Source organism: Gallus gallus, chromosome 5 (assembly GCF_016699485.2).
Source record: "Gallus gallus isolate bGalGal1 chromosome 5, bGalGal1.mat.broiler.GRCg7b, whole genome shotgun sequence".
Lineage (NCBI taxonomy): Eukaryota > Metazoa > Chordata > Aves > Galliformes > Phasianidae > Gallus > Gallus gallus.
This window is the reverse complement of record NC_052536.1, coordinates 39,830,626-39,855,827: the sequence shown is the minus strand read 5'-3', so window position 1 is coordinate 39,855,827 and position 25,202 is coordinate 39,830,626. Positions and strand designations below refer to the sequence as shown.

Here is a 25,202-nt window from a genome sequence, read left to right as displayed (position 1 = left end):
AAAAGAATAAGATAGTAAAAAGGAAAGTAACAACTAAGAAGATGAAGAACTGTTAATTAAATATACATGAGGACTTGTGTCCAGTTACCAAAGACTTGGGCCAGTTGCCAGAGGAAAACAGAAGCTTAGAAGCTAATACAAAAGCAGAAATGATTACCCGAAATATAAATTCTGCCAAGTGCAGTTCAGTTGTTTCACATTAATGGATAATTGCATTATTCACTAAAGTGTATTTTGAAGGAAAGCATTTATCACTCACAGAATGCACAATACAGATTGGGATAAGAGTCAAAGTCTTTGTTCAAATTCCCTAGATACTGAAAAAAAAAAAGCCAGGTACAGATCAGAAGGGTTAGTCTAACCTTTAGTAGAAAGGCACAATACGGTTTGATTATGTTAGGAGTGATAAGAAACAAATGCCATCTTTCTGCTTTTGTTTTCTTCAGCTACAAGTCATTTTGTGACTCATTCTAATGTTTGCTTCATGTTTTATTTTTATAAAAGCTGTTTCATCGGATAGGAATAAAAAGAGTGTCCTTTAAAAAAAAAAAAAAAGAAAAAATAATACTGTGAAAACTAGAAAAACAGAGTAAGCCCCCAGTTTACTGTGGTATACTACCATGAACAGAATCTTCATTTCAGTGCTCCAATACATGTTTGGAATAGATGGCAGTCCAAGAATCACAATTTGTAGTGCTTCTTTTGAAATCCCACAAATAAATAGCCTGACAGGGCTTTATCTTAATCTGAATTTTGAAGCACATGCTAGAATGTTTTTTCCAATGTAAAGACATCTTGAAGAAACACACATACGTGTGTATATTTTCTTGGCTATATGTATATGAATAACAGCAGGTTGCTTCACCTGGTCAGCAGCAGAGATTTTCAAACTACAAGGAATATGACTGGTAGTAAGGCTGGCTGTAGAAGGGAAAATTGTAGTGAATTGAAATTTCTCAGAAATAGAATATCTCATAAGAACAGGCCAGCAAGACTAGGGTAAAAAGGAAATGGGACAATGAATAAGACATGACAGTTAAAAATGGATTTCTTGTAATAGAGTGCTAGACCTTCAAGAAAGCCAGAAATGACAACTATTGCCCACCACATCTTTAAAGACTGTTTTAAAAAATCAGGTTTAATTTAATTTTATTATTATTATTAGGCAGATATATTCAGCAAGATTAATATATGTATAAAAATCATACCTTTAAAATCTATGAAAAACTGAAGGACATTAGAAAATTCAAATAGGTTTAAAATTCAACATTAGCATCTGATCTAATTTTTTTGTTTTGCTTTTAAATTTTATTTCATACATTAGTGAGAATGAGTTTTAAATACATGTGCATGAGAACGTATTCTCTGATATACTCGGTTACAACAGATTTAGAAAACAAGCTTTCCCCTTTCAAGAACGTGGGTTGTTCTGTAAATACCATTAAACACATATAATTATTAAATTAATATTGATTTTGAGTTAAGCTTAAAAAAAAATAAACACAGCATTTGATATGAGACTTCAGAAAGGAAATATCATGGTTGCAACACGAAGTGATGTAAATTCAACATGAAGTTCAGTAATCATCCTTTTGTGACCTCTGTACAATGCCTTTCTAGAGCTATACGACACATATGCTCATGTTTGAACAATCACTCATATAGTCTGGACTCCCTTCCTTCTCTTTGAGTCCAGCTCTAATCCAAAGCCTTATTTCAGAAAGGAATACGTAGGATAAATGAGTCATTTTAGTTCAGTTTAGAAAACGCGCTTTTGCATTCAGAATCAATGTAGGTCTCAAAGGCCTGCAGAACATAATTTATTATAACAAAATTGTACCAATTGGTTTTGCTACTTGTGATTGACTGAATATTGTTACGACCACAAATTCTAATTGTTTAAATAATACCAAGAGAAATATGAACTCGTCATTTCAGATAACCTCCACCTTTTTTTCTTTCTTCTACAGAAAGAAATCCTGTACATTAATATAATTCATAATCTGCCTCATTACTCAGTTTCATCTATAAAAACCCAAGCTCAGAAATGCATTCCTTCACATATTTTTCTCCTTTCTCATGCAAAATTCTCTAACACAATCAAATCCAGATCATGATGACGGGGATAAAACAAGTCTGTTATCCCATTTAATACTCATATGTGCAACTAAAAAAAAAATCCAGCTGTATCTCCTAAGTTTATAGACACTGGAAATGCAAGTATGCTGTAAAATCTCAATTTTCCAACACATTGTTAAGTATCTCAATTCCTATGACCTTAAGGTTTTTAATGGTAGCGTTTTGAAATGTTATTGATCCATGAATCCTTTTTAACCTGAATTTTCAAAATATCTCAAATATCACAAACAGTCCTGATGACTAAGTAATTTGAAGTGGAATCAAACAAAAGAGCTAATTTTTTTGTTGTTACACCCCTGCCACAAGAAAACCTGGTACCTGTATCATAAAATTTATCCTGCTAGTTAAATACCCTTGGTTGACAGTCTTTTTTTTTTTTTTTTTAATGGATCCCTCAACATATTACTGCTTAACTGACTGTACAGATACATAAATTAGATTTTCTTCTTGCTCTAGCTCCTGATAATCTTCAATTCAGATCAAACTAAAATGGGAAAAATCAGCAGAATTTGCTTCTGCTAATCACTATTAACAGTTTCCACAGGAAATGTTTTTGATTCAGAGTAACATCTCAGGGGGAGATACTTACAGTTTTCTCATGGGCAAAGTAGAGTTCTCTTCTAAGACCCTACAATGTTGGATGATGTTTTGCTTGTCCTTCCGTGGTTCCTTTAAGGAAAATCTTTTTTTTTTTTTTTTTTTTTATTTTTTATTTTTTGCCTAAACACCTATTTCTAAACCAAAATGTATTCTCAAGCCAAAGAAATTAAAAGAGAAATTGAAGCACTGAAAACTGTTTCTTCTTGGCCCAGATATCAATCACAATTTACTGCCTTTTGGTAAGAGAAAAGCAAAAAGGTTCCAGCAAATTGCACTGTGCAGAAAGGAATTGTTTGCTTCCAGGTGGAATATTAATACAACCTGATGTGTTGTCAAGTCTGTGAAGATGCTAAGAAGAACATCCTAAGAAAACATTAATCTGTTCTAAATTAATGCCGAAGGCTGTTTTATGAAGAGAATACAAGCAGCAGCATTTTCTTCTTTGATTATAAGTTTTTAAAAGCAATGAGACGTTATCTAATGAGCAGTTATTAAAAGACAGGCTATACGTTGGTATGAACGATTCAAGAAAATGTTTTGAGATTAGTACTCAAGGTTTAAACTGATTCCACCTCACATTGCTTTTTTTAGATGGAATTTCAGTGCTAGGAGGACCAACAAGTCATTAGTGTTTGACTATTTTGTTTGCACAGCAGCTTCTGATGCCCTCTGAAACCATCTGAGATGTTATGGAAGCCCATAATCTCACTTTCTAAGATTTACATACAATTAATTGACATCAGTGCGGGAAAGGGGGGCATGGTAGTTTGCAAAGTTGACCTTAAGTGTGTTAAATCCTCTACTGAAAAACTGATCCTGTCCAATCCAGTCCCCAGATTCCTCTAGAGCTGATGCCAAGTGCTCTGGAAAAGGAGACTGACGTGCTTCATGGAGTAACTACCATTTTACTCTAATATTTAATAAAAGGCAGAGACTTTGCCAACCACAAAAGTTTTGGAAGTGTGTTTGTGATAGGCACACACTGAACCTACTGAACCATTTATGTTTGTAGGCAGCTGCACTTACAAATTTATTGTATACCGAATTGTCCCATTTTCACATTTTCTTAAACACATATTTAGCTTTGAACACTATGAAGTAAAGCTATCATTTGTTTACATTTTACATTCAGAGCTGCCTATTCTGTAGTACTACTACAAGGCCATACTGTGTCATATGTTATATAAAACAGGAAATGTTTTCATTAAAATTGTAACATAAAAAATATCTCCTCACAGTCATTTTTATAAAACACTTGGAAAAAGTCCAAATCTGAAACCACAGATGTGACTTAAACAGAAATGAAGGGAGATGGCCAAGCAATTAAACAAAATAATCATAAGATTGGAATATGCAATCTGTCTTTGTAACTACCACAAACAGTCTCTACAAATTCTTGCAAAGCTTTATTTTTTGCCTCATGTAAGAAGAGACGCTATGGAAAATTAATTCAAATTTTTCATTTCATTTTATTTGAATGACTGAAAAATAACTAAGTCTTGACATTGTTCATTTTTATTTCAGGTCTCAGTGTGCTTTTCCTTCACTCTTAGGCTAAGTTTAAAACATATTTTGCAAATGAGTTCTCATTTTATTTCTTGTCTTTGTTTTTCCCCTTAATCCTGGATGCCCTTGACTTTTATCTTTAACTTGCTCTGATCAATTTGTTTGCTGTGAGCCACACCTCTATGTTCATCTCACTGTGCAATGGAGTTAAACATTGATCTTCACACTGCAGCTTTCCTCAGATCACTGCCTTCATGACAAAAGATGAGGTCTCACTAGCATAAAAGTTACGCATTTGATCAGATGATTGTAGTTGCTTCTAAGTTCCTATCATCTCAATCAGAAGCTTTGTGTTCTTGCCATTCTATTTTGGTTTATCTTGTCATTTACATTTTCATATGTACCATCCCTCTACTTCAGGTACTCAGATTTAATATGTTAACTACAGAACTGTTAAATGATTTAAAACTAAATAATTCTGGATTTATCTTTAAAAAATATAGGGTCCAAGTTGAAAGCAAAGCAGCAAAGGCCACGCTCAATGGGAAATTCAGAGGCAAACTAGAAGATTAGGGTTTACATGTCTGCCTACAAGGTTCAGTTAACACGGATCATTAATCAGATCAGAGAAGAATTCACAAAGTCAGCTAAATCTGCCCCTTGCCCCAGGAAAAATTCATAACATTCAATCTCCTTTAGATTAATCTTTCAGTCCTGTCTTGCATGACCAAGAACATAAATGCTTCACCTCGATATCTAACCCATAAGTACAACAGGAGCAAAATGAAGCTCCTGTGAATTTGGAAGAAGGTTAATCAAACTTCTTCAACAGTGCCAAAGAAAAGCTAGTTTTGAGAAAATGTGATCTGATCTTTATTTTACACATCAGATTATAATGAATTACTTCAGCTGAGATCATGGCCGTGCAATAAGAACAGTCTCCTTTAACTCACTTGTGTTAGAGAATTGAACTAGAGTATGATATAGAGAAGGCAGCTCCCATTACAACCATTTTACAGATATGAAGCAACTTGAATGCATCTTCTCAGGCCATTTTGTAAGTAATGTACATATTGTTTTTGTTTTTTTGTTTGTTTGTTTGTTTGTTTTCCGTCCATCTCTCAATTAAGCTCCATATCAGGCAGCTAAGGCTAAAGTGAGTATTAAGGAACAACTGAAACTACATATTGATCTTTCCATTTTAAACAAGGACAAATTTCATTTTGCACAAAGAGATATGAAACTGAGATCAGAATAAAATCCACTGTTATTGTCTCCACATCTCACTTCTTTGATTTCTTTAGGAAAACACAGAATCTGATGTACACAGCCCTGTAGGACCAAGCAGTAACAACAAAATGTCAAAACCACTTCATTTACATTGATATTTTAAATTCCATTAACTCTCATTTATCTGAGTATTGTTTATCTTAGTTGTGGCTGTGCAAGTCACACTGGAAAAACACTGGTGGAGAAACCAGCTAACAGGCATTCACAGCAATTGGCATTGGTGTTTAACAGGGAACTACAGGAATGCATCTGTATGGCTTCCAGGGTACATCCGTGAGCAACTGCCTTAGCACAGTGCAGGGTCTGAAGAAAGAAATGCAGTGCCCATACTACACCTGCTTCACAAAGTCAGTGTCTCACTACGGTGTTCCTGAAAACAAATACATTCAGGTAGACTGCTAGCTTAAGTCTGACACAGCCAGCAGGGAGATAGAGCTAGGAATGTCCAACATGGATTAGAAAGATAACCAATTGCAAATAATAGCAAGTTAAAAAATTCTATTGGAGGGATCAAGTTCTCTAGTGTGAGCACAAGGAAATAACTAAAAGCAAGTAAAAGACTGATGATGAAAGAAGAAGGTTATTAAGAAGCACTTCCTATGCAGATTACATACTAGGCAATGCTTGTCTCCTCAGGGAAATTCCTGAATTATTTAAAATTGCATTCGTAAACCCTAGAAGAATATAGTGAGGAATATCAGTTGATTATGCAATGAAATAAATAGGAGATTGAAAACATCTGCTTGGTCCTAATTGCTACAAATCAGCAAACTTTGCCTTCTCTTGAAATAATTTCTCCTGTTTCCTCCTGTTTGCATTTGCTTAGAAATAGGACAGAATTCCAGGTCTCTATAAGCCTTCTCAAAGACAGGTGCTATTCACAAAGCCTAGCCATGAACTAGAGGCACAGGAAACATCCAAACAGTGAAAAAAAATCATTACTGAATAGCACAGTGCCAGAAGTAAGGTGGGCCAGTGGGAAAAGGTACTAGCAGGCTTTTTAGATATATTTTTTCTACTCTAAACTTTTAAATCAATTGCCTTCTTGGAAATGACCCAAGTTACAGAAACTGCTACAGTAAAGGTTGTAGAGAAGAGATAAAATACAACTCACTCTGTTATACAGAGTGGATCTCACTGACTACAAATATGTGGGGCTTAAGAAAAAATAGAAAAGATTTTGCAAGTCTGACACTGAAGTTTTCAGTCTACAGAGTGCTCCAGGTACTTACTAACCAATAGCAAAAACGTGACCCAGAAAGGTTTCTGTACTCGGTGCACAGTATGATATTTTCTATTTATAAGTCCTGGGTATAATGTAAATTGAGGCTTTATCCTAACTTCACCTACTGGAAAACTAAGCCACAGAGTAATAAAAGCATTGTCTAAGTCCAAAGAGAATGGCATCTATACAGTTAGGACTGGAATTTGGGAATTTCTGGCTTCCACTTCTATGCCTGGTCCTTTTCATTTCTGACTAGCTTTTCACACAGCTGCTCTGCTTTGATCCTTTGTCACATCATGGGATTTCAGTGATCTCCAGTGTCTTCAGTGAGCAGGGAGAAGGCTGATGTGGATGCATGAGCCCCTTCTGTCACTGCATGTCAGCTGTGTCAACCTGGGATTACAGCTGGCACTGTTCTTTCTGTAGGCAATAAGATCAGAACAGCACAAAGTTGTTGTTCAAACCTCTTAGCCCTCAGGGCCAGATGTTTGTCTGCTTACTCTGTGTGTGTATCGGAGAGAGAGAGAGAAAGACAGGGACAGAGGGAGAGTCAGGAAGAGAGAGAGGAAAAAGAATGTTATACAGTTCTATTTGAGCAGAAAAACTGAAACAGAACTAACCCAGGAGAGAAATATAACTATATTAATGTCTGGGAGTTCATTGCACTGTGCTGTCTAGCAGAATTCCCACTATCCAGCCATCTTATTTGTCCTGATTCCCCATCTAAGAAATATTTATCCATCTTTCTCTGCACTACACTATAAAGCAACATTACACATACATACACATATATATATAAAATCAGATGACTGAACCCCTAATAATTTATCTTGCTCTAGCAAACAAGAAATTTATCAAAAGTTTTTGATGATACTGCTCATGCTTAGTACCTGGGCATTCATACAACCATGGAACACTCGACACAAACAGTTCACAGCACTGGAACGTTCAGTCAAGATAATCATGTTTAAGTGAGCAATCACATACTTCAGCCTGGAATTATTAGCGAGACTATCAGGACATTGCTACATCTTTTAGTGTGCAATTACTGTTTCTGGAAAATAGTGTGGTGATGATTTTATCAAGACGTATGCAGGATGTCAAAGAGATACAAGGGAAAATAACATGGCTTGAATCCCTCAGGGAATGTTATACACCTGTTTTGCACCATAGCATTTCTGGGACAAGGATTCAAAGGCCTATAGTGACTATAAGAATGTAATCCCAGTATTTAGGGAAATCCCTCAGTCCAGAGTGTTTTATCATATGCAAACAAGGTGATAAAACCTAGGTAGAAAGATGCTTCATTGCCCTATGGATATGTACCTTGGTATACTTCCAAATAGACAGAGACCAAGTCTACAACTGGGGAAATGTAAAGCTCATCTCTTTCAGAGTTATGCTGTATGTCATACTGTGATTTGAGAATCAAGATCATCAGTGAAAAAAAAGAATTAGAAAATGGAGAGAAATTAGAGATGCCTCTAAATTACCTGGGTTTTATTTTGTCTGGTTTGTATTAAATTTTGGCTGATCAATGTGCTTACAATATAGCAGAATAACATCTACCAAATTCCAGCTGGAGAGGGAGTAAGTATATTTTCACATCATCACATCTCTCTGGATAAATTAATGAGGGGAAAAATAAAAGCATTTGCTTTCTTTCAGAGTAATACAAATGTAATGATTGTAGCCATGATACAAACGTATTGTTTACATGACCTCATGTTTCAGGTCACAAACTAAGCCTTAAAATACAACAAAAGTTTTCAGTAATACATATTTTGGGGCATATTTTCATTGTTGTCATGGCGGATTTGCTATCATTTTCTGAAGTATCAGCCACTTGTCTGTTTTGCAGCTCAATAACCTGATTAGATGTACAGAGGCTCTGGGAAAACAGAATAAAAACCATTCCAAATCCAGGACCATTGGACAGAAGTGCAATTTGGACCATTCTACCAAATTTCCCTTTTTTTTTATTTGGTATTCACCTGTAAATTGGACACAGGGGACATCTAGTCTGATTCAGGAAGTTGCAAGAAGAATGCTACATTAATTCAACTAACAACATGCAGCAATATAATACGTATCCCTGTTCTTTAGGACTGCACTGACAAAGTTTCCTCAAAGCATTAGTATTTTCTGACAGCATCTTCTTTATCCAGGCTATATCCAAGAGAAACCATTTTGACTAGCTGAAATCTAGCAGTACCACTGTGGCATATATTTACATGTTAGAATATATTTATGTATATATATATGTGTGTGTGTGTATATACACATATACTTCTTTTGTAACTGTTGTACAGCAATAGTGAAGAACACTACATAAAAATGCTTCTTATTCCTCCACACATCTTTCCTATATCTAAAGGATTCTCTGGGATCCTACATGGGAATTAGGTTACCCGCATGAAAATATCATTGTGTATGTGCATTTCCTTAGGTAAACTCTGCTTCTTCTCTCAATCCTATGATGTTAGCTAATTCTGTGCTATTTGATCTGCCTGGTTAGCTTGCATTTCTTGATAAAAAACAAAAACATGCATCTCCCTTTTTCTTAATGATAAGCTTATAGAAATACTGGTGCTTGATAACAAACCACTCATTTGGTCTGAGGTATTTTGTGATGTTAAGGTTGCATATTGTGCAGACTGACTGCATATTCTAAAAGTCTGGACCACCTTTAAGAACTGAAATTCTAACAGGAAGGATGAGTACTAAAAGTTGTAATATGGTCACTTTTTTTCTTTTTCCCTTCTGTCTTTCCAATTCTCTGTCCTCAAAGACTGAATTCAGAAGACAGAAAAGCCCTACAGCACTTTCACACAACTGTTTGGGCAATGTGGAAATGAATCACAGTGTTATATTTCCTTTGGGAAAGCAAAAAACAAAGTACATGGAAGTGAAACTGTGAGCATAGTGGAAACATTTACATAACTTTTTGTATCATCTTAGATGCTGTCCCGTCATCCAGTATGGATGCACCTGCATTAACACATGTACATGAATGTTTCTGCACAAATTCCACAGCACATTTGTCTGTTGGTGTCTGAATATGCGTAGTCTTGATATCTCAGCAGATACAGGGGCCCAAAACTGAGTGCTCATATCATGTAGCCATATTTATCTGTTTTCCTACTTTATGTTATAGATGTTAAAGCCCTAAAGTGACAAGCTACAATCAAATTTTGATTTCATCAACTTGTCATGCTTTAATCATCCCTCTTGGCAGATCTTTCAACATATGTCAAAGTACTGCCTTCAGAAAGTCCCTCTCAAGTCTGTTTTATTAACCCCGTCTTTTTAAATGTTTTAGGCTCATTATGAAATGCAGTAAATCTGTCAAAGGTACTTCACATGCCATCTCCAATTCAAGTTGATAGAAAGCATCTAAGAGCTCATTTAAGCCCCACAAAATGAACACTATGAAAAAAAAAAACAAAAAAAACCCACCAGTGTATGACAAGAACACTGGGGATCACATTCAACTCACAAGGCTAAGCAAAATTCAGTGCTCTTGTTCTTAACTCATTACCCACTTAGAGGGAATAGTAAAATATTAAGACCACAGTGAGATATGGCAGCACCACGAAGAAATCTCTTTAGCTCGAATATGAAACACTAGTATTTATTAATCACACCAAATATTCAAGATCCATGTTCTGCTTCATAGAAACAACTGAATTCAGCTAAGCTTCTTATTACCTTGGTTAGAGTATCAGTGAGGAGGAGATTATAACAATCCCAAGACTGAAGGAGGGAATGGAGAACTAAAAGAGCACAAGAAGGCAGAAACTGGAGTTGAGGGTGGTAAAAAGTGGCTGGAATGAAGAGATGCCAAATCGCTCTGGAAGAGACAGGGGGAGTTTGAGGGAGGAAGAGCCAGGCTCTGTGAAGGAAAGGAAAATACCTGTTTTCCCTATGGCTCAGCAATGAAATATCTGGAAATCATTCAAGCAGCAAGGATTGTAAGATGTTTCAATGACTCAGACATTCCACTTCATTCTGCTTTTGAGTTTTCCTGTTAATGCCCCAATCAGCATTAGACTTGTCATTACTGAGCTTGTGAGAACTAATAAAAATAGTATTTGCATATCATTTCTACAGTCAGAAGACCTGTTAGTTGAAGAAAGGATATATACTCTTAAATCCTCCATTAATGCTACTATTAGATCACCCAGAACCCTCTTAATATTCTTGGCTAATGCATTATAAATTAAATGGAGCAAGGATGGGAGATGTGATATCTCCTATTAGGACAACAGATATATTTCTAAAATACAGGCAAGCTAGCAGAAACACAAAACATTAAAGAAAGCTTCTTTACAGAAGGAAAAAAAGGAAATGTCTCTAATAAAAAGACTCCTAGAACTTACATACTTAGAAGCAAGGCTGCTTTTTTCAACTGTGTCAGACCGACTAATAAAGACTGTATGTTTTCAGGAATCCAGCCTCGATTACAATAGAAGACTATTCAAGGATATAACATACTACTTTCTCCATAATTAATCAAGGTACTCATGTTCTAGAAGATTTGTTCTGGTTTGCATACTGGAGGCTTAGGTTAAGTTCAGATGGTCAGTGGCTACCAAAATTCAGAACACAGCAGAGCTGGCTCAGACTCTGTATTAAGCACAAAGCCCAATACCCAGACAAGCACAAAGAATGCAGATGCAACCTTGTGAGACCTCAAGTTTCAAGGACAAGATGAAGACTGATATATAAAATCAGCAGACGTGGCTGGGAGCTGTTTCATTCAGCTCCCCTCTATGCTTTACATCAAACAAATCCATGCTAAATTTTGTCTTTAACAACTACAACAATCGCTGCATTATCTGAGGAAATTCCTCTTCATAACAAGCTCTTGTGTGCTTTGTGTAATTCCTTTACAAATAACCTTGAGCCTTGTGCATGTCCTCTCAATATCTCAGGAGAGGATCTCGCTTTTTCCTCCTCTCTTCCTCTCCTGCCTGCCCTCCTCCAACCCCCAAATTATCTCTTGCTGTCTTCTGGGTGGTTATGTTTAATCTCAGGATTAGGCAGCAGTCTGCAGTTTGCCTGGAACATCTTATCAGCTTCCAAGAGACATTTACAGGGAGAAAAAGACTCCAGTTTTGATAGCAGTAATTGTATTTAGCTTGTAAGATACAAGGCTATTTATCTCAGGGCTGGAAAATCACAGAGGGAGAGATAGAAAACGTTGCTGATAAAAACTAAATAAAACCAAAAAGAATGAAGAAAAGAAAAGAAGCAACTCCCTCCCTCAAAGTCCCTACTCAAGTGGAGGGATGACATGGGTAAAGGACTTTACTGAACAAAACAATCATGCCACTTATAGAAGGAGATCAAAAATATCAAGGGAAAGGTGATGAAATGCTTAAGTAGGACAAGAAATGACCTGGTTCAAAGCAGGCTCTGAACTCTAGTATGCACTCAGGGGATTCAATTTGTAGATATGTGAATAACCACTTTTTTGAGATACAGATCACTAATATTCCATTTTAAAATAGCTGGTGCTGAGAATATCCAACATTTCTGAAAATGAAGTCAGTTTTTATTTTTCAAAGAAACTTACAACTGTGCCTCCCATTGGGCACACAGTGTCAATACAAGTTATCTTGCTTATTAAATGCCCTTTGCATCACACATCTGTAGTATTCAGCACCTTCTCCCCAGAACAGCTTAATGATCCTTTTCTCCCATCTCAAAAGCCTTGTTAAATTTCTGATGCTGACATGACTCAAGTTGTATTTGGCCTACAGAACTACTGTGTTTTCAAAACCTCTGCAGTACTTTCAGGTAAGTATTAAATACAAAATTAGGATCCAGATATTTTTAATTTTCTTAGGCTGTAACCAATATTCCAATTTAAATAATACACAAGTAGGACAGAGTTAACAACATCCCATTGAGAAATATTTAACACTTTGTTGAAGCATCCAGTGGCCTTTCATAGCAGGAACAAACAAACAAACAAAAAACAAACAAAAAAAACCACCAACAACAACAAAACCGACCCACATTCCCAAATTTCCATTTGTATCTCCATAATCACAGAGGATATTCAGTAAAAAAAAGATAAGCTGGATCCATCCATATAATCGAATTATATCAAAAGGAGATGACCAACAAATATTTTACCTGTTTTCACCACCATAATTACTTTTCTGCAGCTAAAACAGATTAAACAGATGCTCTATTAAGTCACTACATGGATGATGTATATTATTTCTGCTGTCCCCAAAAACACCTTGGAAATTTTTTTCAGAGATGAGAGGTGATAAGGTGAAATTTACTTTTAAAAATACATGGTGACTAGATTTTTTTCCAAAGCTTATTTCTTACCACATTTCACTTAAACAAAAAAATATTTAACCTTATCTTCTGCTACCATGAGTATAAAATAGTTTGCTGAAAATCTTGAAGGATCATGAAGGAATTGAGCCAGCTTTCTTCCCTACCTCACATCCCCTTTCCAACACTAACCAAGCAATTTCCAATCTTTCCCTGAGTATAAAAAAAATATATCAGTGCAAGAAAAACTTGGTGGCTTTTACATTTAAGACAGATAGGACAATGATGACCACTGTAATTTTAATGTGAGCTTCTGGGAAGCAATTTTTTTTCAGACAACAGCAAGTAAGAAAGCCTTTTTTTTCACATAAACTACTGAAGATGCATTTTAGTGAAGACTTAAAATTACACAAGCCAGCCTTTCTAACAAAGGAAGTAATTTTATCTTTCCCCATCTCCTGACCAGTCATTTTCACGACCCTGTAGCCTCTTCTCCTGGGCTACTTGCATGGTGAATAGTGTTGGTGAAATGACTCATCTGAACAGAAAGTGAGAGCAGAAAATAGAAATTTAACTATTTAAGTAACATGAGCACGAGGAGTAATGACAGAATGAGTTTTGCTATCCAGCTCCAGCTGTAAACTGTGTTACAATCCACCTACATCATTATTTTTATTTGAATAGGGCACGTGACTCTGAGGTTTACCTAGCACTTCCTACTTGCTGTGCTTTGGTTCACATACTAAAATGCTCTCAGGGAATGTGAACTGGATTCCTTTCAAATGAATTTAAACCAGAAGTTATGCTCCAGCTGTTTAGGGAATTCAGTCCTTGGGATTGGAGCTAGGCCAAAACCTCAGGCTGGGATCAGGGATCTTAGAACCAACTTTTTGTTTTATAGGTGTACTCTCATCAGGCCACAGTACTCACCAGAGCTGTCACAAAGTCCCTGGAGTTCTGCTGTTAGAAGATAGCTATCCACATTCCTAAAATTCAACTTTCCCACAAATGTGTACTAGATACAGAGAATGAAGCATAAATGATGACATCTTTCTCCTATTTTTTGATACCAAAAGAACTAAAAACTAATGTCATTGGAAAGGGCAAAGACTCCTAAAAGAAGGCTAAGTGATCACTCAAGAGAATGATAAAGAGAAAAAATATAAAATCTGTACTGAGATAATGAACTAATGAATCCTCATAAGGGCCCAGTTACTTAATGCTGTCTCTCCCATATCTTCTTTTTTTTTTTTTTCTTTCAAATGTATAAATCTAGGCTATGGTTCTCTCAGCAAAGTATATATTTCTTTAAATTTCTTTAAAGTATAAATTTCTTTAAATGTCAACATTTCTGCCTCTCACTTCCTTTCCTTTAATCTTCTCCCTTAAAACATTACTCCACTTAGATTTTTCCTCTCTCATTGTAAAGCTTATCTTCACCTAGTTTTGTTTCCTTTTTGACTGCAGTAGATGTAGTATATGCATGGATGGATGAACAGGAATATCAGGTTTCTTTCAACATACACTACAAATCTGGCAACACACAAAGAATTTCTTCGCAAGCAGAGATGAAGAAAAATCTGCCACTCAAGAACTAAAGAAAACCTAAAGACTGAGGTATTTCATCTGTGCTACAAGACAAAAGATTTGTTTTTAACCCTTCTGAGAATTGCTGACTCACAAACCTCAGGGTGCCTGAGTTAAATCCTTCTCACCATACTGTAAAGTGCCTCAAGTTTGAAGGGTTTTACAGTAATCTGAAACAAAAACATGCCACAGACTTCATTTGCTTAAACCAGCTTTCCTATCTAACTTACTCTTATTCCAAAATGATTCCTACAACATCACCAACAAGATGAATTTAAATTTAGAGGCATCTGTCAGAAACAACATAAAGAAGAAAATGGTCAAATACAATCTGTTATCTGGGATGTATGCTAAAAGGTGAAAGCATATGAGACAGCAGAAGAGAGGCAGTCATCAAAAATAGCACTTCAGTGCCCAGGAATTCATATATATTTGGTAACAAAATGTATACATATCCTGACTGAGAAATACATTGCAATGATCAACTTGGTTAATTAAGAGTCAAGGAATCGGTCATCAGTAGAAAATATAGATAAAGCCCGTCTCCTCACTGCACAATTGAGGGTGAGGAGAAAGGGCAAAATACAAATAAATCATGAACAGTTCAATGGTTTTGCCTGAACTAAGTCACAAAGCTGAACAGCAGATAGGAGTTAACGCTGCTGTTTGCCATTACCCATTTCTCAAGAGCTTTGTCTCAGTTACCTGCACTGGATCACTGTTCAGTCTTATTGTCCAGTAAGAGAAACTCTGTCAGAGTTTGAACGGTACTAAAAGTGAGGGGTCATTTCTAAATCTGATCCAACCTTAGCTTCAAATTAATTCCCTCCTTTACAGTTTATCATAGAACCATAGAATCCTTAGAGTTGGAAAGGACCTTTAAAGATCACCTAGTCCAACCCCCCTGCAATGAACAGGGACATCCACAGCTAGATCAGGTTGTGCGGGGCCTGATCCAGCCTTGCCTTGAAAGTCTCCTGGGATGGAGCATCAACCACATCACTGGGTAGCCTCTGTCAGTGCCTTACCACCCCCGCTGTAAAATGCTTCTTTCGAATATCCAACCTAAACTGACCCTCTTTAAGCTTGAAACCATTTCCCCTTGTTCTATCACCACAGACCCCACTAAAGAGTCTGTCCCCTTCTTTTCTGTAGCTTCCCTTTATATATTGAAAGGCTGCTATCAGATCACCTCAGTGCCTTCTCTTCTCCAGGCTGAAGAGCACCAACTCTTTCAGCCTGTACTTGTAGGAGAGGTGTTCCATTCCGTGGATCATTTCTGTGGCCCTACTCTGCATGTACTCAACAGGTCTGTGTCTCTCCTGTTCAGAGCACTCTACATCTGGATGCAGTACTTCAGGTGAGGCCTCACCAGCACAGAGAAGAGAGGCAGGATCATCTCTCTTGACCTACTGGCCACATTTCTTTTGATGCAGCCCAGCATACGGTTTGCTTTCTGGGCTGCAAGGGCACACTGCTGGCTCATGTCCAGTTTCCCATCCCCCAGTACCCTCCCAAGTCTTTTCTGGGAGGGTTATACTCAATCCTTTCAACTCCCAGCTTGTATTGGTAGTGAGGGTTGCCTTGACCCAGATGCAAGATCAGATTTACCTCTAACCCTTTCCTTCACAAGAAAACAGCTTGTGTTGCAGGTTACAGAGACTAATTGGATATTATTTAAAACAAACAAACAAACAAACAAAACCAAAAACAAAAAACCAAAACAAACAAAAAACCCAAAATGTAAGTATCAGAACTGTAGGCTTGCTCCTTTTCTGTTTTCCTTTCACTTCCTTGTCTTTTATATGAAGTTTTAAATTACATCTCTGGAATTTTTCACTCCCTAGTTTCTTTAAATTCAATTTAACTGAATACAGTGTTTTAAGGAAAGCCAATATTCTCTCTCTCTGTTCATTTTATGAGCATCACACATTTATTTGTACTTTCCATTGAGCAAGTAATTATGAATCTAATATATAATCCTTCAAGAAATAATAAAACTCAGAAAGGAGCATAGAAACACTATTAAGAATTCCACCCTGCTGCCAGAAGATCACATCACATGTGATGTCCAAGAAACTTTTGCTAGTTTGCCAAATTTGTGAACACAGCTGCAACATCATGCAGAAAATTATGCACACATTAAAGTGTTCATATTATAAACATCACAGTGTGCTCAAACATGTATGTGCCACAAATAAGTTTATTTTTTAAAACACTATAAAAAACTGTCCCTTTCAGAATTGAAGTGATCCTACATGTAGAACACAGAATTCCTTTGATATTAATACACAAGTTGAATATGAATTGCAATTTCAGTATTCTATAGCTGAGACACACTAGATTAGTCCAGATCAGCTTAACCACAAAACTCATTCCAAAGCTGAGGTTCTGCTAAATGTGTTTATTCTCTACATCAAAAATATTAGGTGTATGCCTGGTTTGCTCAATTGTCTTCTAAACCATCACTTCCTTAGAAAATTGAACTAATAAGGCATGGTTTCTTGTAGCTATTCTCTTGTTTAAGCTTTTCACAAACCTGAGACATTAATAATACTTTTATGTCTATCTAACTATATATGAATATTCTGGCTTTCAACACAAAGTGAGATCAGGCCACAGCTCTTTCCCCTGGAAGAATCAGGATAGTGCACTCCTCCATTGATTATTTTCACTAGCCGTGTTGAATTTGAATATATATTTTTTTCTTTTTAAAAATCTTTTATTCCCTCTGTCCAATTTGGCTAAAAAATCAATTTGAAAATTAACTGAAAAAATTAAGGAGACAAACACATACAAAGTATGATTCCCCAAAGTCCTATTTTCACATGGACAGGCTGAAAAATACTGCACCTACAAAGAGCCAGAGAGTGAAACACCTGCATGGAAAGGAAACGATCTCTGGAATATAAAGGTGTCCTTTTCCTTTGGGGTACAACTGCATATACTTAATACTAGCCAGAACGTAAAACCAATGCTTATTATATTAAAACATATACCTTCTAAAGAAAATGCAGGACTACTTTAACCAAGACAAATACAGAGAGTACTAAGGTATTCTCTGAGTGTGATTTTTTTTCCCTTTAAAAAAAAAAACAACACATCTCTGAAGCAATAGCTGAATGTTTTGTTTCTTTACAAGAGGGACTTACTACAGCAAGTAATAGGAAAAGAAAACATATTTATGGGATTTTTATAGTCTACAATTGGCTGGCAATTGGGTCAGAGGTATTTTACCATAAAACAACTGAATAAAGGAACAGAAGAAAGATGCTCAATTTGGACACCTACAGCCACCCTACCTTTTCTTACCAATGGATAGTAGAGATAGAATCTAACTCAGCATGCTTGTCATTACTTTCTTAGAAAGCAATTGTTTCACTAAAATAATGATAATTATTAAAGTGTACTCTTCTGCACATACAGTATCAAAACACTAAAAAAGAATCACTGTATATGAAGTTATATCACTTGAAGTAAAAACTTCCCCATGCACTATATGATTGAATAGAAGAGATGAAATTATCCCTTTGGAATAATGTATTAGTGTTTGAGGAAAATGGAATATTCATACAAAACTAGCAAATTGCCTTGTGTCTATCAGTAAATGTTTCCATCTTCTATTCCAGATCAGTTATGTATAATCTAGAAAAGAAGAACTGTACAAGCAACAAGATGATCATCACTTGATCTTAGACAACAAAGTGTGAACAAGATGGACATGGCTACACTTGGAATTGTTTCCCCGTGTTTATTCTGCTTTTTGTACCTATCCCCATCACGAAAGCTCAACTATCTTGTGCCCTGTCAACATCGCTTACAGCAGCCTATTTTTCACTAGGGGTGAGTTTAATCTTTTAGTGTGGTGACGTGGCTGTGCATCCCCAGTGGTGAGATAACACATGAGACAGTGATTCAAGAGCCACTTGTTCAATATTCCTGGTGGACGTGGGGTGATGACTTTCCAAGAGGTACTGAATTGCTGCACTATATTTTGACCTAAAGTCAACTAAGAGTTGTCAGCTTTACCTAGATTTTATGTCAACCACTATTTATGTGCAAACCTAAAAGAGAGTGAAAATCAGGTGATGAAAAATTGAGGCAAGCATAAGGTTCATTCAAGTTCTCTCAACATAGTCTCCCACACATTCCTTACAGTTCAGCTGTGTACCTATATAGTCTGTATCTTGGGGGTGGCTAAATCCACCTCTCCTTCTTGCAAAGTGCATTCAAAACTTTTCTCTCTTAATTAGTGAGAATATCACAAGTAGCAAAACCAAGTCTGTTCTTGAGGTTGTTTTTTTTTTTTTTTTTTTTAAACTCTCTGCAGAACCAAGATTCAGCTTAGAGACCTCCATAATAGCAAAATCTATGTGTATCGTACTATACAGTTATAAAAGAACAACCTGTGTTTTCCAAAAGACAGAACATTCACCACTGGGCTGGTCAGTTTAATATTGAGATTAAACCACAAAGCTCGATACAGTAACCAGCTATTAATAAATGTTATTTTGTAAATATGGGTAGACAGAAAGAGAAAAACTGAAAAAGCATGTACCTGTTGGGTAGTGTTCATTCACTGGCCAGCTGTCAACTTGAAGCGTAGCATTGCCACCATTCCTGGTAAAGCGCACCACATGGTATTTGCCATCATTCACAGGTGTGCTTTCCTCTTTAATAGAGATATCCACCGTGCCAATATTAAAGACTACACCAATCTTGCCTTGTTCCTGAAATGAAAGAAAAAAAGAAAAAAAAAATGCTTGCAAATTGCTTGCTATTAGAAGAATGTTCTGGTCCTATAAGTCTCTAATGGGTTATTGTGCCGATAGATGGCACTGAAGAATACACAGAGGCATCATTTTGAACTTAGTCCAGATACACTTCATTGGCTCTCCTTCAAGGCTAACATTGTCTTCCACGCTCTTCTTTACAGCTTTCACCTGAACATAGTGACTCGTTTGCTCTTTTAAGTATTACAGAGTACAGTTAAGAAATCAGGTAGTAAAACCAAGGAGATGTGAATAGTTACTTGAACCACAATTCCACTGACTAGCAGTTTCCCGTTCAATTGCCATTTGAAATACAGCCATATGCAGGTTGTATCTTAACTGTTTCACAAGTGCAAAAATAGAACAGAACAGCCTCCACCCTAAAACAAATAACCATGGGAATCAGCAGAATGAATGCATTTACAAAGAGAACAGAATAAGAAATGAGCAAAAATGTACTAACCAGCTTCAGCTATCTGAGGGAAGATAGGTCCTCCTAAACCAAATGGAAAATGCTCCAGACCTTCAAAGGATTGGAGTAACTGCAGTCTTATTTATCTATCTCACGTGCTCCAAGCAATGACTTCCTCCCCTCTAATGTTCTCCCAGAACTTTCCAAATGCAGTTAACAAGAATATATCTTAAAGCTTTCAGCAAGGAGGTGTACAGTAAGCTGGCTTCAAGGTTTATGAAGGTACACTACGTGTGCTGCATGGATTCAGTTCTGGTTCAGATAGAACTAAAATGCTTCACTCAGAAAACAGTACATTTGTTACTACCCATACTATAAAACTGGTGTGAGCCCTATTAGCTGTCTCAATAGAGAAATCACAAAAGAAACAAAACAAGATAGTGGAAGGCCATCTCATAACCAAATACAGCCTCTTCGAAATAGAACCGTGGTGTACATCAGAATTTTCTTTTTTTTTTTCTTTTTTTTTCTTTTTTTTCCTAAGTCTCCCTTATTCTTTGAATTGCAATACTGCAATATCAGGTGAAAAGGAAAAGAAACAGTCCTATAACTAAAGAGGTCATTAAAAAAACTGGACTGTGCCTGGATTATTTTAAATTTAGCACTGTAACAGTAGATACAGTATTTTCCCTCTTGTAACAGTAAATTTTAGACTCTGCTGCAATTATACTGGACAGCAAGAATCTCACATTCATTCACACTACAATGCTTTGGATTGACTTCATTGTATGATATCAATAATCTTTTTTTTTCACAGTAATAAGGGTCAGTTGATTGCTGCTCCCAGCAGATGCATGAACTCAGATACCATTTGAAAATAATCCACCTTTCTTCTCTTATTCTGCCTCAAAGTTAAGGGATTCTTCACTGAACACAAATTGATTCCAGGTAAAGCTATTGCTGGCACAGCTTGACCACCTCCTCGACTTATGAAGTGAACTTGTAATACTGTGTTAGTAAATTATCTGCACAATAATCAGCAAAGAACAAGTGATTGCTTCTTCTTAGACAGCAGGACTCAAAGAATGCCTAATGACCAGGTAACCTGGTTACTGCTTCCATCTGCTATTGCAAGCTGCTGCCTTATGATCAGCCTTCCAGATAACCTCGCATACTTCTTTTTAATCACCCTCAAAATGTCAGTCCTGTTCTCCAAACTAGCACAGCGACCACTTTGAAGCTTGGTGAAGACATAATGCAAGCAGGCATAATACAAAGCTACACCATATTTAATGGAACATATCTCCATCTCTACAGAGGAGGTGATTAAGAGGTATTCATCAGAGAAGGTGTACTTTCACATTCCGTATGATTAATGAAGCAGACAAAAAATTGTAAATGAGTTAAGGGACTCTGAGAAGTTTAACTAAACCCAGCTGAAGAAGGAGAAAACATTTCTGATCTCCCCTTTAAGGAAAAGGAGATAGTGTCTTTTTCCATTCTCTTTCCCCAGGAGAAACACTGATAAAAGGGGCAGTGATAACCTGTGGGTGACAGGAAAACCTGGGAAACAAAAAAGATTCTGGAAGCAAAGGACTAGAAACAGTCAGTGATGCCCTCAAGCTGCTAGAAACAAGGGAAATAAGCAAATTAGTGTCCTACCCTAAACAGAGTGCCACCCACTCTCCCACAGCCATGGAAATACAGCCTTCCTCAAAGTAGCATAACATTTTATTGCAACTGAGAAATGCAGAAAATTGTGCAAAACACATCACAGGTCTAACTGAAAGCCTCCTCCAGATCTATGCAGTCCCTCCTCCAGTAATGTTTCTCATCACTCTCTGAGTTTTGCGGAAGAATGACTTTACCAGGTTTTGATACTCATACTTGGACTGACCAGGAGCTTGTCATGAAAATGGTTCTGTTCCAATTACCAGGATAGAACACAACATTATGCAATTCTCTGAAAGCAGAGCTACTAAAGACAAACTGCAAAGAAGGACTTGAAGATAACTGTATCTTGTATACAGTTTATTAGTTTATTCATGTTTTGGGTTTTTTTGTTGTTGTTTTGTTTGTTTTTAGTATCTCTAGAGATATGAGATATGAGATATGATATGAGATATGAGGCATGAGATTGTCCATGGGAAAAAAAGTCCAGCTTTTAGTTTACTCATTCCTGGTAGCAAAATAGTAACACAAACCAGAAAGAAAAGCCTACAGAAAAAAAAAAAAAAAAAAAAAAAAAAAAAAAAAAAAAGGACTATGGATACAGTGCAAATATAGGATTTATTTTCAAGATTTCTTCATCTCCAGTTATCTCCAGTTTCCTAGATTACAACAACTAATTAAAAGCAGCTTTAATGAAAATCTTCCTTCTAAATTTGAAAGATAAGCTTTACCACTAATATTTAACATTTCATTATGGACTTGGCCTCTATCACTCCATTCCCAATACAGCTAGTACATTTTCTTTCCATGTTACCAAACATGGGTATTAACTAGACCTGCAAGTATATGACAAAGAAAGATGTATTTCTAGGCCACCATGTTTATTTTGTACTTAAATAAATAAATATCTTCCCAAAGTGAGGAAAAAGCTAAATACTTAACCATAGAGTTGCATGTTACATGCTCCAGAAGAACTCCAGAGAATTATAGTAGAGAGTAGGCATGTTTTCCTATCAGTACTTGCTGATCTGCTCCAAACCTCTTACATGAAAAGGTGATCGCACATCCCTTGATACTGCTGTCCTCAAAAGCCACACTGCTTTCTCCTCACTTACAAATCTTTTTGGAGATAAAGTTCTGCTAGGAGGTTTCTAAGACATCAGGCAAATAATTATCATTACTTAATGGAATGGTTGCAGATAAATTACATGTACAGAAGTACTAAATAGAATGTATAAAGCTTCACTTTGGCCTCTCTTCTACACTACAATCCCCTTCAGGCCCTGGCATCAATTCTTTGTTATATACACTGCTCCAAAAACACTATGAATTTTACTAAATGACATGGGCTAATCTAAGTTCAAGGATCAGGAGATACGGAATCTTTCCCTTAAGCATTATTTTCTTTTGGGCAACATTTTGTTTTACCTTCTTGTAAAAGATTCTTCATCAGTGAAAGAGGGGTGACCGATGTCTATCTTTCCAAGATCTACAAGCCCTGTAACCTAGACATATTGTTACCTAAATTCTGATGGCATTTTAATAATCCAAAGAACAATTACATGTTGAAATTGGCAGGAGCTGACAATGGCCTCTTAAAAGACCAATGACAATATTTGCCCCTCAGTTTGATGACAGAAAGCAATCTAATTGAAATAATCTGAAGGGCACTGAAGGAGTAGGATATTACCATTTTAGTACAGAGCATCACAATGCACAAGCTGGAGATAGAGATCATGAAATTCCAGCCATATACCAACAGCTACACGCATCACTTACTTTCAGAAGGGCTCTAACTTTTCACCTTCACCTTTCAGTCATCTTTTTTTTAATCTAAAAGTCAAATCATCCAGACTGAAAGCATAAAGCTGTTCCTTGGGTGCAGAAAGCATTTTGTTTCAAAAACCAAAAGAGAGAACACCAGGCAGTAAGATTAATCCTACTCTCAACTGCATCTATATGAATCAATAGCAATTCTATGGAAGAAACTCAGGACCTTTTCTGATGCAAGAAAAAGAAAAAACGTTATTGAGGTGAAAGGATGTATACATGCCACTTAATTTTGGCAGATGTTGAGAGATATTATAAGCAGTACATCAACTATTGTTTTATACTTCCTGTTGCTGCTCCAAGATGTCAAACCAGATTTCCTAAATCCTCATTACAAACTTATTTATCCAAAAAACCCAATACATATACAGGACAAAATAAATAGAAATTATTACTCTTAGGGGTCATGGTTTTTAAAAGAAGCAATTTAGTCTGCTCTAAAATTTTATATGAGACTGTATATCTTGTCAGAATTGATCTTTTTTTTTTTTTTTAACTATGGACTATATTTTAGAACAACACGCAATTGTGATCTGAATATTAATAGCTGAGGGAACAGCCATTACAGCTGAGTCTTTTCAGTTACTTCTTCGATAAGACCAGCCCAGTTTTGAACACAGACAAAAAGGCAAGGGAAATGTCACAAATTATAAAGAAATAGAATAGTATAGAAAAGGAAAATCTCTGTTATAAGTTAATGGTCTACCTTTGACTTGAATTTTTGAACACAGTAAGCAAAGCTTTACAAGCTCCCTCAGTAACAGAAGAAAAATAGAAGGTTCTAAAAAATATTGAATTTGAAACTGTATATATAAAAACAAAAACATCATTATTATTTTAGTAATTGGAAGAACAATGAATATTTACTAAAATCATTCAGTAACAAAATTTATTCTAAAGAAGTACATTCTGTGTTGATTTCTGCAACAATGATGTTAGCCAACTGTGTTAGGCCTCTGCGCTCACTGACCAACAGCCTGATCAGAGCCAAATGACTGCAGACACACACCAATATGATGAGCAGCAAAATGGTGTTTACTCACTACCAAATACAGCTTGTATATATTTTTACCTACATAACCGTGCTGTCATGTCCCACCCTGATTGGTTCATACCAGATAACATTGTGCCTTATTTGGCCATTTCCACATTCTTTTCCCATCTTTCTTCTCCTGTTTTCTCTGCACCAAGGTCGGCGCGATAGCACTGTCTCTCTATGCTTAGGGAGAGGCCTGTCCCGTACATCCCGTGCCCCCGCAAGACACCTACTACAACAATTCTGAGGTAGTACATAACTGAATCGTGCAACTCACTTTCACAGTATGTGTTGGATGTTTAAGATACGTTCAGAAATATACAAATTCATGGAAGGAAAGTCAATCATGAACTATTGGACATAACAGTGTGAATATAATGTCCTGTTCAATAGGTCCTTAAAAGCAGATTATTACTGTTTAATTTTTACTATCTATATTGAAAAGCATCTAGCATCATACTTCTGTAAGTAGCTTGTTAGACTGTGATCAAGTAAAAATTTTTTGAAGGTTGTTGCCAATTCTTAGGCATTTCATAAAGTGGTAAAATCTGCCGGGTCAGGCTTGTGTATATAGTTCTGCCTTAGAGCAAGACAGTGCTAGAACAGATGACTTAAAAGTTCCAGCTTCATCTTTCTGGGATTGCCTACTCAACCCAACCCAGATAATTTGCCACTAGTCAGGAACTTTATGCATCACTGCAGGTTTTTAGGTAACTAGTATATAATATAAATAAAATTAAGCTCAGGAATTTATTTGAAAGCTGACATCATTAACAAAGCCTGAGACCTTTTGAAATTTTAACTCACTCATAGAAGCAATGTAGTCAGTAGATG

At 36.3% G+C, this 25,202-nt stretch overlaps 1 protein-coding gene across 46 annotated transcripts in view; it reads right to left on the bottom strand.

Annotated features, from left to right (window-relative positions):
* The window catches only part of NRXN3 (neurexin 3), a 941,045-nt gene that overhangs the window by 114,795 nt on the left and 801,048 nt on the right, over window positions 1-25,202 (bottom strand). For all 46 annotated transcript variants that reach the window (XM_015287412.4, XM_040701017.2, XM_040701020.2 and 43 more), the window contains one exon: window positions 19,206-19,377. In XM_015287412.4, coding sequence (XP_015142898.2) covers window positions 19,206-19,377 — 172 coding nt within the window. The remainder of the gene's footprint in view (window positions 1-19,205; window positions 19,378-25,202) is intronic.